The 17,525-nt window shown below is 45.9% G+C and overlaps 1 protein-coding gene across 5 annotated transcripts in view; it reads right to left on the bottom strand.

Moving 5' to 3' along the window:
- Positions 1-236: 236 nt before the first annotated feature.
- The window catches only part of BDNF (brain derived neurotrophic factor), a 52,088-nt gene continuing 34,799 nt past the window's right edge, over positions 237-17,525 (bottom strand). For all 5 annotated transcript variants that reach the window (XM_026018600.2, XM_026018601.2, XM_026018602.2 and 2 more), the window contains exon 2: positions 237-1,518. In XM_026018600.2, the coding sequence (XP_025874385.1) occupies positions 754-1,518 (765 nt within the window). In that variant the 3' untranslated portion in view covers positions 237-753. The remainder of the gene's footprint in view (positions 1,519-17,525) is intronic.

Below are 17,525 nucleotides of genomic sequence, written 5' to 3'. Positions count from 1 at the left end.
TTCATTTTCCAGTCATCTGACTGATACTGCAAACATCTTTACAATATACAAATAAATCTTTTATCAACCAGAATATATATATATTGAAGGAATTCTTTCCCCATCCCTACCCCCTATGGGAACTAAAAAAAAAACAAAACAAAACAAAACAACAAAACAAACAAAAAAAAACACAAAACAAACAAAAAATATACCCCCCATCCCCCATTCCCTAAGCCAGTAAAGCGATGACAACAGCACCTTGACATTGTTTTAATTCCAACGCTATCAGAAGTTAAAAGCAGTAAAACAGAGAATAGTACTAACAAGAACGAAGATACTTACTGTCTAAAATGTAAACGGAATGTTTTGGTTCAAATTTTTGTCGGTTTTTTTTTTTTTTGTCTGTTTTCTGAAAGAGGACAGTTTATTATCGATTCACAATTAAAGCAGCATGCAATTTATTATTATCATTATTATTATTATTATTATTTTTTTTAGACTTTTTACGTTTTCAATTCTTGGCAACGGCAACAAACCACAACATTATCGAGGAATGTAATGCAGACTTTTTAAAGTTGTGCGCAAAATGACTGTTTCCCTTCTGGTCATGGATATGTCCAATAAATAGATTGTAGAACCACTGTACTGTATAAACTTCATTTATACATGCAGTTCATAAAATTATTTTTCTTAACTGAATAATTTACCCTGTTATGTATATATACAAATAGATAATTTTTGTCTCAATATAATCTATACAACATAAAGCCACTATCTTCCCCTCTTAATGGTCAGTGTACACACACAGGAAGTGTCTATCCTTATGAACCGCCAGCCAATTCTCTTTTTGCTATCCATGGTAAGGGCCCGCACGTACGACTGGGTAGTTCGGCACTGGGAGTTCCAATGCCTTTTGTCTATGCCCCTGCAGCCCTCCTTCGTGTAACCCATGGGATTGCACTTGGTCTCGTAGAAGTACTGCTTCAGTTGGCCTTTCGACACAGGGACCTTTTCGAGGACGGTGACCGTCCCGCCCGACATGTCCACTGCAGTCTTTTTGTCTGCCGCTGTCACCCACTCGCTAATGCTGTCGCACACGCTCAGCTCCCCGCGGCGGGCGGGGTCGGAGTGGCGCCGGACCCTCATCGACATGTTTGCAGCATCCAGGTAATTTTTGTATTCCTCAAGCAGAAAGAGAAGAGGAGGCTCCAAAGGCACTTGACTGCTGAGCATCACCCGGGAGGTATACAAGTCCGCGTCCTTATTGTTCTCTTCATTGGGCCGAACCTTCTGGTCCTCGTCCAACAGCTCTTCTATCACGTGTTCAAAAGTGTCGGCCAACGACGTCAGGCCTCTGGAACCCGCCTTGGGCCCACTCACGCTCTCCAGAGTCCCATGGGTCCGCACACCTGGGTAGGCCAAGCTGCCTTGTCCTCGGACGCTCGCTTCTTTCATGGGGGCAGCCTTCATGCAACCGAAGTATGAAATAACCATAGTAAGGAAAAGGATGGTCATCACTCTTCTCACCTGGTGGAACTGTAGGGAAAAAGCAGAAACAGGACACAGAACTCATTAGGGCTTTCTCTCGCCAGGATGCAGTGCGGCCACGTGGTTACTATTCCAGGCCATTCTGCAGGGTCAAGGGTCTTATGCGCTGGTGACAAACTCCAGCTGCACCAGACACCAGCTAACGCCGGCAGCGCGCTCTACGCGGCTTAATAGGTTTAATATAAACCAGGGACTGTGCAGGGTCTGCCCAAGATGTGGCACTGAAACCTGAGCTTAGATGGCTTCTGAGCGAGCGAAAAAATGGTGGCTTCAAGTTTTCCTCCTTCCTCCCGCTTTAGCAGCTTTGTAAGTTTAATTTTTAATGATCTCTGCTCAGGCTGTCACAGGAAACACAAAATCAGAAATGTTACTAAGCAACAACTGCAAGTGCAATAGTAATTTTCCCCCCAAGTCAGCAACACGGTCCTGCTGCAGGAGCCTGTGACAGACGGGCAGTGGCCCGCGGGGCCTGGGGGGCCTCCGGCTCCGTGGTGCCCGGGCACCGGCGGCACCAGGAGAAAGAAGTCGGGGAGCTGGAAAGGGCCTTTCTTTCCATTGCCTTTTCCCCCGCTCCTGTAGAGATCATCTATCAGAACAAAGCAGAAAGAGAACTCCAGCAAGCTTGGCAGATAAGGAGCCCGAAGGCCTCCGAGGACTCGCTTCCCGGCCCCAAGAAAGTTTACACGAGGGCTTGGGGCTCCCGACTTCGGCTGCCGCGTTCTCCTGCTGCACCTGCGTGGTCACAACCGAAGATGCTTTGCTTATTTCCAAACACACATCATTTTCTGCGCGGGGCTGGGGCTGTGCACACAGCGCGAGTGCTCCGGGGCGAGCCGGCCACGCAGCCCTCCCGCGGGGCCCGCACCCGCACCCGCACCCGCACCTGCACCTGCACCCACTGGCCGCGGCAGGCCGGGCCCGCGGGGACGTGTCCGAGCACCTGTCCGGCGCCGGGCGGCATCCTGCACGTTCCCAAGAGGTAGCGAAGGCCTCCTCCCCACCTCCAGGGTCCCCAGGAGCCCCGAGGGCCACCCCATGGGCCAGCTGCTGCACCCCAGCTGTCTGTCTGTCTACAGGCAGGCCTGGCAGAGGCCGGCACGAGGTCAACCAACACGGACATACCTATAGGCCGCCCCTCGGTGACCGTCACCCAGCGAAGGACGTCAGCGCACTTACCTGGAGCACCAGGTCCCTTAGCAAGACACAGAGGCACCCTCAGCCCCATCCCCCCAACTATTCCTGCTTTCCGGGCCCAGAGCAAGCGCTTGCAAGGCACACATGTGCCAGGGTGTCGTCCTGTGCCAGCGAGCAGGACAAAGGACAGGCCTCCTTCCACCCAACGGAAGGCACCAACCTACCTCCACGCAACAGGCCATACTGCTGGTTCCGACAAACGAGGGTTTCCGTTCTCGGCTCTCACAGGAGACCACGAAGAGACAACCCCAAACACCCACAACTTTCCTGGTGGATCCACTCTCACTTTGTACCAACAGCAAGCACGCCCAGGCCCGTCTGGAGTACCCGAGGGTCCCGGGGCAGGAGGGCCCACGGGTTTGAACGAGCCACAGATACCCATGCCGCGAACACCTGAACTTTTTGTGCACATTCTGGATTCTGCACCATCAAAGAAGCTTTCTGGTCCTGGCAGGTGGTATTGACACCACTGGATGAAAATCCTTCCCCCTGATGTTCCCAGCCCAAATTAAAACAACCCAAGGGCCACCTCAATGTAGGTCGAGGAAAGAATGCACATTTAGAGTACCGTACTCCAGCGGTCTGTACCACCCTGGTAGAGACTGGCTGCGATCAGGTATCTTTTAATACGATTTATTTCATTATATCTAAGATGCTGGCGTTATAAGACACACCATTTTATGTACCACCAGAAATAAAGAATGTAGTCAATTAAGCTATTGCTTCCTTTTTTTTATTTTATCTTATTCATTCATGAGAGATACACACAGACAGAGAGAGAGAGAGAGGCAGAGACACAGGCAGAGGGAGAAGCAGGCTCCCTGCCAGGACCCGATGTGGGACTCGATCCCAGGACTCTGGGGTCACGCCCTGGGCCGAGGGCCGATGCTCCACTGCTGAGCCACCCGGGTGCCCCTAACTATTGCTTTCTTTATCGCTGGGAACTGTTACCGTGTACTTACTGAGGAGCTCTTTGAGACTTATTGGGACACATTTTATCACATATAATTTTTCTGCAGATGTAACAAAAGAAAACTAAGCAAAATAAATTGGTTAAGGCGATGACAGCTGTGATATCCTACCTGTGATTCCTACCTGGCCGACAAGAACAGTAAAATGACATCAACTGTAGGATACAACCCTTTCCAGAGATGTTAAAAATACAATTAAGAAAATGCTCATCTTAGAATTAATGAAAAAGAGTATGTTTCATAAATATTTACTAAGTGCCCACATGAGCTCCTTAAGATGGCCCGAAGTACTCAGGCATCTTGAGCTGCAGAGCGGGGCAGCTGTCTCATCCCACCGCTACAGTAAGGGGTCTGTGAATGATACCTTTCCTACACTGGGCTTCAAGAAGTTTACTCTGCTTTTCACTGGTCTCAGCTTTTTACTAATAACTTCTTGGTTATCAAAGTATATATACCATTTTCTCAGCTCTTCCATAAGTAAATATTTCAGAAGAACAAAAGGTTCATCCTGAAGCCCCAAGGGGGGCGTCCTTCAAGGCTGGGCATCTGCACAGACGAGTAACCAAGGACCTGGTGCTGACGTCCACCCCCCCATGGCCAGCCCTGCCCAGACGGACACTGCCCGGGGGGGGACGGGCACTGCCCGGATGTTGCCCGCCGACCCGCCCACAAGGCCTTGTAATGCATCCAGCACCAAACTCAGTCCTTTTTTGTGGGGGCCACGTTCCTTCCTCATTCTTTTGCCTCTGACAGTGATTTCTGAATGCTTGGGCTGTCCAGGCTGAAGGTGAGAGATCTTGGAATCAAGTCTGACCACACGTATTGGGCGTGGTCTTCAAATCCAATCAGTGAAGAAGTCCTGCTCATTTTTCCTTTCAAACACGTTTCTCATCCATCCCACTGCCACCCTCTTGGCTCAGCTGTCACCCCCTTGTTTCGGGATGACGATGCCCCCTGATGTACCTCACATCCTTTCTGCTCCATCCAACTATGATGACCACTGGCTGACTCACCACTCCTAATCTCGTCGTTCTCTTACAAAAACCTGCAATCGGGCAGCCCCAGTGGTGCAGCTGTTTAGCGCCGCCTGCAGCCCAGGGTGTGATTCTGGAGACCCAGGATCGAGTCCCACATCAGGCTCCCTGCATGGGGCCTGCTTCTCCCTCTGCCTGTGTCTCTGCCTGCCTCTCTCTCTGCATGAATAAATAAATAAATCTTAAAAAAAAAAAAAAAAAAAAAAAAAAAAACCTGCAATAGCATTTCTGTTCCACTAGATCCTACCCAACCTCTTTTACCAAGCTGGGTATTCACACTCTTCAAAACCTGGCTTTAACCTTACTCACCTCTGCTCTGATCAGACCAGAGTCCCTGGAGCCCCGTACACATTATGGCCTGGAAGTGACTTGTCCCATTCTTTGGGCCAACTCTTTTCTCTCTGACTAAGTCTTGTTTATCCTTCACAGCCCATTCAAGCTTCAGCTCATATGTGCCACCTTCTCTAATCGCCCCGCACACGCTGCCCTCCTTGTCTTCTAAAATTTGCACACTACATCTCACCTCGTACCTGGTTCCCTACTCGCTTGTTAATTGTTAACAGTGTTTGCGAACCATGGCCGGTCTGCAGTTAGATGATAAGCTCTCTGAGGGAATGAATCACGTCTGACCCAACTAATGCTTAACACAGAATAATATCATAGTTCTCAGGGAAAACTTACTAATGGGTTTCTTAAACCATGAGGAAAGACAGTTTTACCCAATTTTCATGGGAAGTCTTTCCATTTGGAAAACACCAGTGAGCCCACTGGAATTATCTGGCCACGTACAGGTCATGCTAACCCCAAATTATAGGCTCTAAGGGACCCGATAGATGTCAATGATCAGCCACAAGGAATCTCTTTAGCTTCTCCAAAGGGGAAAGCTTTACTTGAAGAATTTCTAAAAGCAAATGACATGATATCATACGAACTGCCCCTATTTCTGTAGCTCTGTTTTTCATAGAAGCCCTTGGAAAAGCAGCCAGTGATAACAATGATCATGGCAAAGCTTGGGCTTTTTAGTCTTGTAACTGCCTCTTTTGCCTTTAACCTTTTCAGTGAGTGATTTTAGACGTTGTAATAGGGAATCCCAAAAGCAAGTAAGAGCTTCCATGACAATTCCTGACATTTCAGCTGCTCAGACGAGTCTTCATTACACCAGAGATAAAGAGGTGATGTGTAATGCTGCTAAGGAGACTTAGTCTACACACCTGTTGATATGCAATAAAACAACTGGTGCTAATTTTGCTCCAAGGTTTACAACAATCAACTCCATCATACCTGTAAGATGGTAGGAAGGAGTTTTTTGGGTTTTTTTGGTTTTTTTTTTTAGCCCTATTCTCAAAAAATTAAATATAGTACACAGGGCTAAAAAGAAAATCAACAAAATGGAAGGAAAGTTTAGTTTTAAGCATGACTCCGAAGTCTTCAACATTCAACCAGGTGAATATCCAGGACAAGATGCTGTAGCAACGACTTACATTTGTCTAAAAGACTACAGCACACTCACAAGTATGATCTAACTTGATTGTGACAAGGAGGTAAGACAGGGTATTATTATCCGCATTATACAGATGAGACAATTATGGTTCAGAGAGGTTAACAGGTTACCTCTTTGTCCAAGTTTTCACCATCAGGACCCGCTGCCGGGTTTAGAATATGTAACCGCAGGGAGAAGAGAGGCTCTGCTACAAAGAGTGGTCAGAGGAGGAGCTTTTAAGATGTGGCCACGGTTCTCTGCAGGTGTGTGTACCCTGGAGCCCAACTTTCTAAAGGCAGCACCTCTGAGATACTACTTTGTAGTATTGGATTAATTGTGACCTAGAAGTCCCTTCCACTTTAAGGCTTGATTATTTCAGGGGATGGAATTTCAGACAACATGGTCTTCCTCTAAAGGAAAGCTCTGCAAAAAATTTAGGCATGCTAGATAGAACAACACTTCCATGGCCAAAGCTAGGAAGGGAAAGCAAAAGCAACAGGGGTAATTCAGGCACACAGAAGAAAAAAACACATCCTTAGAGTTTTGTCTATGAGCATGCTATCAAAGCACGCAGTTTAAAGATATGGCTGCTCAGCGTAGTCCTATAAGCAGCAAGGATAATGGTAAGCAGCAAGGATAATGTACTATAAATAGCGAGGGGCACCTGAGTGGCTCAGTCGACTCTTGATTTTGGCTCAGGTCATGATCTCTGGGTGGTGAGGTTGAGCCCTATGTCCAAGGATAATGGTACTGTTGATGAAATCATCAATTAATAGTTAATTCCTGACTTATATGACGCAAACCTATTCAAAGACCACCTTAATGCAATCTTGCAGATCAATGTAAAATGTAAAATCTTTAATTTGTATCCAGTTTCACTACATGCATAGATTAGCCTTTGCTTGTTCAATCATCGTACAAGGAATCTAATTCCAAATGTTACAGTGTAGGAGGGAAGTAGGACATATATTTAAGTAACTAAAACAGAAAGGTAGACACGATCCAGGAAAAGTAAAAAGAAAAAATTCTATAAAGAGAAAGAGGTTACTTCCAGTTAGAGAATGAAGAATGCTTTGTGAAGAGGAAGGCAAAGGATGGGGATGATTTAGACGTGTCCAGAAAGGACGCTGACGGATGGATGGAGGCTTGGTTAGAGTCATGGAGCACATTTCCCCAGAGAAGAGCTTTGGAAGAGAATGGCGAGAAATAACAGAGAGTGACTGTCAGATTCTGGAAGGCTCTCAGGGTGATGCTAACGAGTCTGGATCTTGCCTTACAGGCATGGGAGAGCCAGTGAGAGTTTCTGAGCAGGAAAATGCTTCCAGAGAGCCAGTTTATCACCAGGTGTAGGGGGACCTTGAGTAACAGAGTGGGACAGACCAGTTAACTGGCTGGTTTTCTTCTCAGTAAACTTTAAAAATAAATAGCGAGGGGCACCTGAGTGGCTCAGTCAACTCTTGATTTTGGCTCAGGTCATGATCTCTGGGTGGTGAGGTTGAGCCCTATGTCCAGCTCTGTGCTAGGCATGGAGCCTGCTTAAGATTCTCTCTCTCTCTTCCCCAGCCCTGTGTGCACATGCGCTTGAAAGAAAGAAAGAAAGAAAGAAAGAAAGAAAGAAAGAAAGAATTAGTGAACAGTTACTTCAGTGTGAGATTGGGGTTCTGGGCTTGGGTATATCTTTTAACTTATTTCTATCTTCTATTTCTCTACTGTTAGGCTGAAGTGAGTTGCAAAAGCAGAAGGGGTTGGAGAGAAGTGTGCAGGGATGAGTGGTACCCACGGGCCAGGTCTGGGTTGGCTGAAAGAACACCATGGAGCGAGGCAGAGGGAAGACGGGAATCGAAACTCTCATTCCAATTATAATTACACTGAACTTGGATTCCACTGCTCAGCACTTTTAATTCAAAGATCTCTAAACACTTTGCAAATATTAACTAATTAAGACTCATTGGACCCCAGAGGTGCAGGTAACTATAATTATCCCCCTTCTGTACAGGAGGAAAGAGGACCAGAGTTTTTAATCAACTCATCCACTCGCTGTGGTTCCCCTGATAGAACAAGGTCAGAACCTGAGATTCCAAAGGAAAACTAGGCCTTCAACTACAGAGACCAGTTTCTTTCATCCCTCTGCATTATTTTCCCATTAGGTATATACTGCTTGGCTGAGAAGAATAAAAACGACAACAACAACTCAAAAACAGAAAACTTCATATTCCTCAAAGAAAATACTTGGCAGTTGGCATCCATAAATAAGACGGCGGTGGGGGCCTAATGATCATGATAGATGCTCACCTACTTGCCTCAATGACCAACCAATTGAAACTAATAAATATTTTAGGAAATGAAATCTGGTAATGCAGATGTTCCAAAGCTATGGAGGAAGTGCCTTTAAAAATGAAATTTTTAACCATAATGTATTTTACGTTCATGTGCAACCAATTATGCTTTCTACACAACACAGTCCCTCATACCAGAGTACGCTCTGATCCCCTAGTATGCCCCACGGAGTTGTGACATTTGCAGACACAGAGTGTATTACTCAGAGTGCCAGAGAAACTGCTGGTTCTTACAGACCCAGAATAATACAGACACATAATTATCATGTAAAAAAGTATAGCCCCTTGAGTTACTAATTTGATAGATAAATTTACATACCTCTTTTGATAGCAAGCATATAGCTCTGATCCTCTATTAACACCTTTTATTCCACACTCCATCCTTGAAAAAAGGAAAAATCTTTCTACTGGCCAGAGACCTAAGTCACCCAGGAGTAAAGCAGGACCATAGTCTCCAGTAGGATGGGGATGGGTCTTCTCTTTGAATTACAATTTGTACAGTACCTTGTATAAAGTAGGTTCCCACACAGGCTAAATGACTCTCTCCCCTTCGCGCTGGTAATATTTGTGTAGTATTTAGGGAGGTGAAATCAAAGTAAGAATGGTAAGTCTTAAAGTGAGACGGAACAAGTTTTGGAATAAGGGATAGGAAATGCCTGGCACAAGGACCAGGTCCGGTCAGAGGTCACCCAACCTGCCACTCCAATCCTAGGCACAGCTGTCACCATCCAAAGGTCCCTAAGTTCCTCCAACACTACTGCCCCAAGAAACCTACTCTTCTACTGTAACCAAGGGAGAACCCCTGAAAGCCAGAGCCACCCACAGCTGGCAGCTCATCTAAGCCCTGCCCCTGACCTTCACCTCCTCTTCAGAGAGCAATCCCACCCATCAATGCACGTCTCTGTAATAGAGTTTCCAGCACATACAGGTCACTGGCCTATCAAACGAATAGATGGATTCAAAATTTTGCTTTTTTTTTTTTCCAAAATTTTGCTTTTTAAAATATATTTTAACTCCTATTAAAAGTATTCTATTTATTTATTTATTTATTTTGAGAGAGCAAGTGTGCAGGCTCACGTGGGCAGGGGGAGGGTCAAAGGGGAAGGGAGAAGCTAGAGAATGCCAAGCAGACTCGTGCTGAGCGTGGAGCCCGATGCTGGGCTCGATCTCACGACCCTGAGATCATGACCTGAGCTAGACTTACCTGGCTGAACTAGCCAGGTGCCTCTTAAACTGCTGGTTTTTAGATCACAAGAACAAAATGGCAGTTAACACTCAATTAATAAAAAGCCTGACCTTTTTAATTAGGATTCCGTTATCTTTATTATAAACAAATCTCACCTGAAATTCTAAAGTTCAGATTTAACAGTATTCTATTACTATTTTTCTTGACTTTTTAAGTCTATCCTAAGTTATAGTTAATTAACATACAGCGTTTTGTTAATTTCAACTGTAAAACATAGTGATTCAACAATTCCATACATCACCCGGTGCTCATCACAAGGGCACACCTTAACCCCTTTCACCTGTTTAACCCATCCCCCATACCTCTTCCATCTGGTAACCATCAGTTTGTTCTCTGTAATGAAGAGTCTGTTTCTTGATTTGTCTCTCTCTCTCTTTTTTCCCCTTTGCTCATTTCTTTTGTTTCTAAAATTCCCTATATTAATGAAATCATATGGTATTTGTCACTCTTTGAACAATGTTCTAATTATTAAATTGCAAAAAACAATGCATTATCAAATTCCCATACATGGCAGACAGAAATCTTGATTTTCCATATGATCAAGGTTCCTTTAAGTTTCAATGGCCCAGTTTGTAAGGAAGGACCTGGAAAAATTAAATGAAACCTTGCTTCTCAAAGTGAGATCCATGGGCCAGAAGCAATAGCATCGCCTAGGAGCTTTTAAGATATGAAGAACCTCAACTTCCTTTCCTCCATCCCTATCCACTAAAACAATCTGTACTTCCACAAGATTCACATATACTTCAAGGTGATTTGTATCCTTATTAAGGTTGAGGAAACGCTGGATTGTAAATGACAGAGAGAAGGAAAGTTACTTAAGATAAGGAAATGAAAGGGTTAATTGAGTTCAACTTAAGTATCTGGTACATTCTGCGCTTACCGCCGTCTTTCCTCATTGGTTCAACTCATTTTATTGGGACACTTATTATGTAGGAAAATATTTTTCCTTTTGTAATGATACTAAATAAGTCTGTGTTCCCTTTAGGTCTGTTGTCTTTTCCACTATTGTGTTTACACAATACAGTGCAGGATGCCTACAAACGTGATGGACTGAATGAGAATTTATATTGTATTACTGACCTGAATCTGGACTTCCACTCAATCACTAATTTCTATTTCCATGCTACAAAGCAAGTACAAGCATAATTGGCCTCCCGGATCACTTCCAAAGCCTAACATCATTCCCTCGATCAGAATCAGACTGGAAATGACACCGACGGCATTAGCAGGTGATAGATTTCCACACACATGAATATTCTTTTCAGCCAGATGTCTCTGGTGGTGAAACAGAGACAGAGGCAGGGAAAACTGACTCACTCACCACATGAAGATTTGTTTCTAAGCCTCTCTTACAACTAACCGATTAGCTAACTCCTACCACCTAACTCCTAAATAAAATTCGTAAAACAGCAGCAGTGGCAACAACAACAAAACCCTGAAACAGATCAAGCATCTGAATCCCCTAACCAGCCCCAATTCATCTTTATGTCAGTAGGGTACACAGCAGGCAACCCGATTTCTAAGTCGGGTTCTGACAACTGATATCATCTCCTTTAAGACTGGAGGAGGTTAAAAAAAAAAAAAAAAAAGACTGGAGGAGGTTAAAGGCGGGGAGGGGAAGTCAGCTTTCTAAAGAAAAGCCTAAAAATGTTTGAGTCACTGGGATATCATCTGGGAGCTGATGGGGGTAGTTTCATCAACAGAACTGGAGATTGTTTCACTGTTTAGGTTTTTTTTTTTTTTTTTTTCCAAAGGATTGCAAAGACAGCTAGTTCCCAAACACCCGAGTCACCGAGTCACCAGTACATATACAGATGAGTCACTCGGGAACTCTGATAGTGTTGCTGTTACATCACCTGCAAAGGGTGGGGCTGAAAGGACTCGGAACCCCCTTTCCCATTCCCAGGCGCAGTCCTAAGTACTACTGGTTTCCACCTCGAGCCGCACACAGTACAGATGTGAGCATAGCTAAGGGACTGCCCCCTCCAGATGACAAACACGGTGCACCTACTACCAGGTGGTGCTGTGAACCCACAGCAGAGCACGGCCTTCCCAGCTCCGGGATCCAGGAATAAGCATGCTCTGTACTTCACGAAAGTGCAGGAGGGGGGGTGTGACTGCATGCTTTGTCCCCAAGGGAGAACATACAGACACCCTTTCAAGCCAGAGGATAAGAGGAATCCCCCTTTAAAAAAAGTTTGCCACAAGGCCGACATGGAGAACAAACAAGCCAGAACAATTACAATTACAGACAAAGACCAAAAACAAGCAAGAGAGACGACTGCGGTCTCTCTGCTCAGAATTGGAAACTTGCAGTCGACAGGTGGCTGGAAAGGTGTTGCCGGGCCCCCTCCGAGTTCCTGCGAGCAGGTGCTACGGCAATTCTGGCAGCTGTGAGCCCACGCCCAGCAGACACGTCCCCACACTAACACAGGCTTAGTGGGCCCGGAGCTGTTGGTGAAGGCCTGGCGGTCCCAGCGTTTCCACGGATGGAGCTCCTGAAATCCTCCACAGCCAGTGATTTCCCTCCCGCGGCTAGCCAGTCACTGAGCGCACTCCATCACAGACTACCCGCTCACGAGAGCCATCGCAATCCAAACGGGAAGCCTTCGGGGGCACTGCTGCTAAGGGGTCCAATGAGCCTGGGACACATGACTCCCACCTGGTGAAGAGACCTCCTTCTAGACCAGACCCTATCCTCTGAACTGCATCGGAGAACACGGGTTTCTACAAAGCAAGGGGTGAAACACAGGTCGGGGAAGAAGCCGGACCGATGGGGTGCCCCTGGAATGAGAGGGGCAGTCCCTTTAAAGCCCCACCAGGCAATCCTAAGGGAAAGACGTCCCGCAAGGGGACGTCGGTAGCTCCCTGTTGCTCACCTTCACGAGACCATTTTCAGGGATCAGTGTGTTAAACTCTGCACGCCGCAGCCCTCCCTCTGGGATGCACAGTCACGCCGTGAGGATGCGTGTGGGCAGCTGCCAAGACGTGTGTGGACGTGCAGCCCTTTCTGCAGAAACTCAACGTTCCAGGCCTTAACTAGGATTAACCTCCTGCGCACGTGGGGAAAACTGGTGCCTCTGCTGCACACATCCATTTGTCCTTCAGGCTATTTTTGCATCTAACTCTACAATTTTTTTTTTAAAGATTTTATTTATTTATTCATGAGAGACAGAGAGAGAGAGAGGGAGAGAGAGAGGGAGAGAGAGAGAGAGAGAGAGAGAGAGGCAGAGACACAGGCAGAGGGAGAAGCAGGCTCCATGCAGGGAGCCCGACGTGGGACTCGATCCCAGGTCTCCAGGATCACGCCCTGGGCTGAGGGCGGCGCTAAACCACTGAGCCACCCAAGGACCCCCTACAATTTCTTTTAATCACTTAAAAGAGCACAGGGACGTGCCCGTTCTTTGCAGCCTTATGCAGGAGCAAACACCATGCAGTTGGTTCCCCTGCCCACTGCCCTCCCGCATCCCCAGCTCTTCTCAGTGTCCCCGCTCACGTGAACAGCTCACGCCGGCCAGTTTCTGGGCCCTGTGCATAATGAGCCATGTGGACCCTGTTCCAGAAACTGGCCATGTTCCAGAGCTACTATAAAATACAAGGAAAATATTAACATCTCGGATGACAAAAGATCCATATGGCTGGTCAGAAAATATCCACATCGCTTAAGCCAATAGACTGTACCTTTATGGAAACACTCGATTCTGTTTCATGAGCATCGGGACTGTGAGAACATCTGTTTGTCTCCCTCCCTTTTCACTAAACATTGATTCCCACAGAATACATGCAAACTCAAACACCAACATATTTAATCTAAGCAACAGGATGAGGGATGTGTTTTTTATCTACATAGTGTCTGTAAGCAAACAGCACTGGTGGTAGCGGCGGGTGAGGGGTGTGTGTAGATTTGGGGAGAAGTTGTGGGCAGCTGGATAAATAGGTAATATCAAACCTCTCTGTATTAAAAATGATTAAAGATAACAGCTAACATTTATGAGCTGCAAGGTGGATACCCCAGTTATCCACAGCTTACAGCAAAGAAAGCTGATGCTCGGGATGCCTGGGTGGCTCAGTGGTTGAGCGTCTGCCTTCAGCTCAGGCCATGATCCCAGGGTCCCAGGATCAAGTCCCACATCAGGCTCCCCACAGGGAGCCTGCTTCTCCCTCTGCCTGTGTCTCTCAGGAATAAATAAAATCTTAAAAAAAAAAAGAAGAAAAGAAAACTGAGGCTCAGAGAGGTTCAATAAATTACTTAAAGACACACGGTAGAAATGGAATTTGAACCAGAGCTGGCTTGCACGCTTCTTTCCACATGGGGTCAGATGTGGATGGGATCTTATATTTTGAGGGAGGTCTACTTGGCAGAGACACCTTCAAACCCTATGCATCAATTTCATATTTACTTAAGCAAAGCCCTCTATGATCATTCCTGATAAGCAGTTTATTGACACACTAATTCCACAAAAGTTGACTCTAACCCGAGTATTCCTGTTTTACTATCTCTTCCCCATATTGAATCGTCAAGGTCTCAGCCCTACATGCCTACTTAATAGGGCATAGTGTCAACACAATGCACGGAAGTAATTTGTTTGAAATGTCAGAACATTTTCCCATGAGAAGATCTCATTGGGCCAGGAACAGAACCACGTGCTTTTTAGGTCACTAACCATAACTGGCAAATAGCCCCAACTCCACCTGAGTAAGAATGATTTCAATCAAGACCCAAGTGCCAATGTGCCTAAGGAAACAACAACAACAACATAAAATCTTTCCTTTTAGTACCCCAACCTAATCCCCTCCAAGTCGAGACGCCTGGTTCCCTAGGCCACCCCACTTGTGACTCACGTCATGCTCCCATTCTTCAAGAACAGAGCTGAGGGGCTGAGACGGAAGTGAAACAAAAAGTATGGCAGGACAACCTCAAATATATTAAGGAGTAGTTCATGCAACTAGTTATGACCACAAAGACAGGGGAACAGATAATCCAACACGGATGGAGCAGAGGACCCTCCGAGTGCGCCCACAAGAGAAATCAAGCCCAAAGAGCCAAAGGAACAAGGGTTGTGAAGACCTTACATGGGTTCCCTGCCTCCAAACGGGTGCCCAGAGGCCCGTGGGCTGAACAGCAAAGGCCAAGTAGACCCCCCAGCCACACTGAGTCGACACAACACATACACCGAAGAAGACGTCCTGAACGTGTGTGGCAGGTTGGACGCATCATGGCACAAAAACCAGAATGCCACACTTCTACTCCCCCCCCACCCCCCCGTCAGCCTGTGGATGACAGCAGACTTCTAGAGAGGCAGCTGCAAAGAGCCTGAGAATAGAACTGGAAATGCCTGTTGTGAAAGCCCTCACAGGTATTAACAAAAGAAAATGCGTTTTTATCAGCGGTGTGTCAGCTAAGCTTCTGGAGGGCCACCCTAAGCCTTGTGTGGGCCATCAGTCATCGCTGCAACTCCCCAGGTCAGCCAGGCCGCACCCAGGACGAGGAGTGGCTTTCCCTTCTAAAGAGGCCCCATCAAAAATTCTATGAGAAAGAACCATTCCGCCACTTTTCTAGGTAGTCAAACTAAAGGGATTTTTTTTTTCCCCTAATTAAAGCACATGGTCTGTAGAGAAAAATAAGACTAAGAATCAATCTTTTCAATGAGATTGGTAGAGTCATGTGAACGTGACCAGAAATGTATGCTTTTCAAAATGTGGAGATATTATCTGGGCTCTAAACCCCATGTTTTTCCACGATCCCCTATTCGTATGCTGCAGGGAACTGGCTGGCAACTTTACGGGAGAAGTGCGGCAATACTGCGTCACAGTTCGATGTTTACACTGTACGCCATCAGTTTTAATTTATCTTATAAAGTACTGATTATTCAATCACACATCTTCAGGGAAGCGCAAAATCATTCCTGAAAAGCGCATCCCCTGGGGTGTGAAGGTTCTAAAGCCCAGCAAGGCTTCATCTGTGATTTGGGATGGATCCCCTGATTTCAGGACCTAGAAACAAGGTTAACTTGCTACATCCCAGTAGTGACTAAAATCAAGAAGTCTGTTGGGTGCCATCTCAATTTCTGGGAAATTTCCTAGAAGAAACTGGGCAATGAAGACCTGAGTTCTGGGCATGCCTTTCCCACTTGTTATTAAGTTGATCCTATGAACTGGCTGATAATTGGCCATTTTTTAACCAACAAATTGGGCAAATTCATGGGTGAGCCAATCGGAGGAACCCTGCTGCCTCAGCTCTGTGATGGGAGGATAAGAAATCTCACCTTCCCTGACTCACAGCCTCATGCTAATGGTCATCAACACATGGGAAAGGGCTTTGTAAACCGTAAAGGGCAACTGTGCAAACAAATGTTGTTAGACATACCACCAGCCTGAGGGGTGACCAAAGCCAAACACAGGAGGAGCACAAGACCAAAAGTCTCGGATACTGAGATGGTCGGGGCGGTGGTGGAGAAGAGGAAATCTCCAAAATAATCTCAAAATGTAAACAGAAAACAAGAGTGGGCTGACAAAAACAGACGTGAAGAGGAAGACGTGTGGTTAAATGACTCCATGTGTGTTCATCTACAAATGAATATACTGCAAATTCCATAAGCCTAACAGGGAAATTAGAGAGATATGACATATTCAGGAGCAAACTTTAAGGACACGGACTTTAAAACACAAATGCAAGATTGATGTCAAATGAATGATCCAAGATGCTGGCCCTATCCCTTGTGATCAGTATAGGTGTCGGCAACAGGTGCCTGTCACACACAGGTAGGCCTCCAATCTTCCTCCGAAATTAGATGCAAACTTCAAACACTCTGAAAATACTCCCTAAGGGAACTTTTACCCCAAATTTAGAGACTGAATGAAAAACCATGCTTTAGGGATCCCTGGGTGGCACAGCGGTTTGGCGCCTGCCTTTGGCCCAGGGCGCGATCCTGGAGACCCGGGATCGAATCCCACGTCGGGCTCCCGGTGCATGGAGCCTGCTTCTCCCTCTGCCTGTGTCTCTGCCTCTCTCTCTCTCTCTGTGTGTGTGTGACTATCATAAATAAATAAAAATCAAAAAAAAGATTAAAAAAAAAAAGAAAAAGAAAAACCATGCTTTAAAAAAGAAAGAAAAAAAAAAGATCAAAAAAACTCCCCTAAAACCAAAAAACACATCTTCTCATCTTCATATGTATTGTCATCTGGAAAGCAGATTTCCCATTAAATGGATGGTCAAGGCCACACCAGAATGTTAAATTAATTATGAAAATCCAAGGCTGGCATTCCACAGCCTCCTGAGGTACATTCTTAGAGGCAGGAAATAACCACAGGAAGTTCACTGGAGGTGCTCTACTCTAAGGGCTCTACTGGCCCCTAGACACCTGGGGAGAAACCAGAAGGCTCAGAAAAAGTAAGAAAAGAACACCTTTCTATTTTGGTTAAAGAAGGCCCTGTGCAAGGTGCCTGGTTCCAGCTGAGTCTCAAGTAGTCTACATGGTGCCGTGCATTCCCGGATCACCTCTTAATGAAATGAATCTTGACTCTAGGCCATTCTGAGAAGTACCAATGCCTCTTTGGGCCAAATGCAATGTTCTCACCTCCAGCTTCATGTTTCACAGCAGACCGTGTTCCCTTACAGAAATTTCCCTAGGAGGTTTACTAACCTATAGTGTTTCAAGTTGGACTCTCTTCTTGCCTAAGAGCCATAAGCTATCTCTTATTAAGGACACATTACATACATGTTAGTTAATGATT

Source organism: Vulpes vulpes, chromosome 11 (genome assembly GCF_048418805.1).
Source record: "Vulpes vulpes isolate BD-2025 chromosome 11, VulVul3, whole genome shotgun sequence".
Lineage (NCBI taxonomy): Eukaryota > Metazoa > Chordata > Mammalia > Carnivora > Canidae > Vulpes > Vulpes vulpes.
This window is presented reverse-complemented; position numbering and strand designations above follow the sequence as displayed.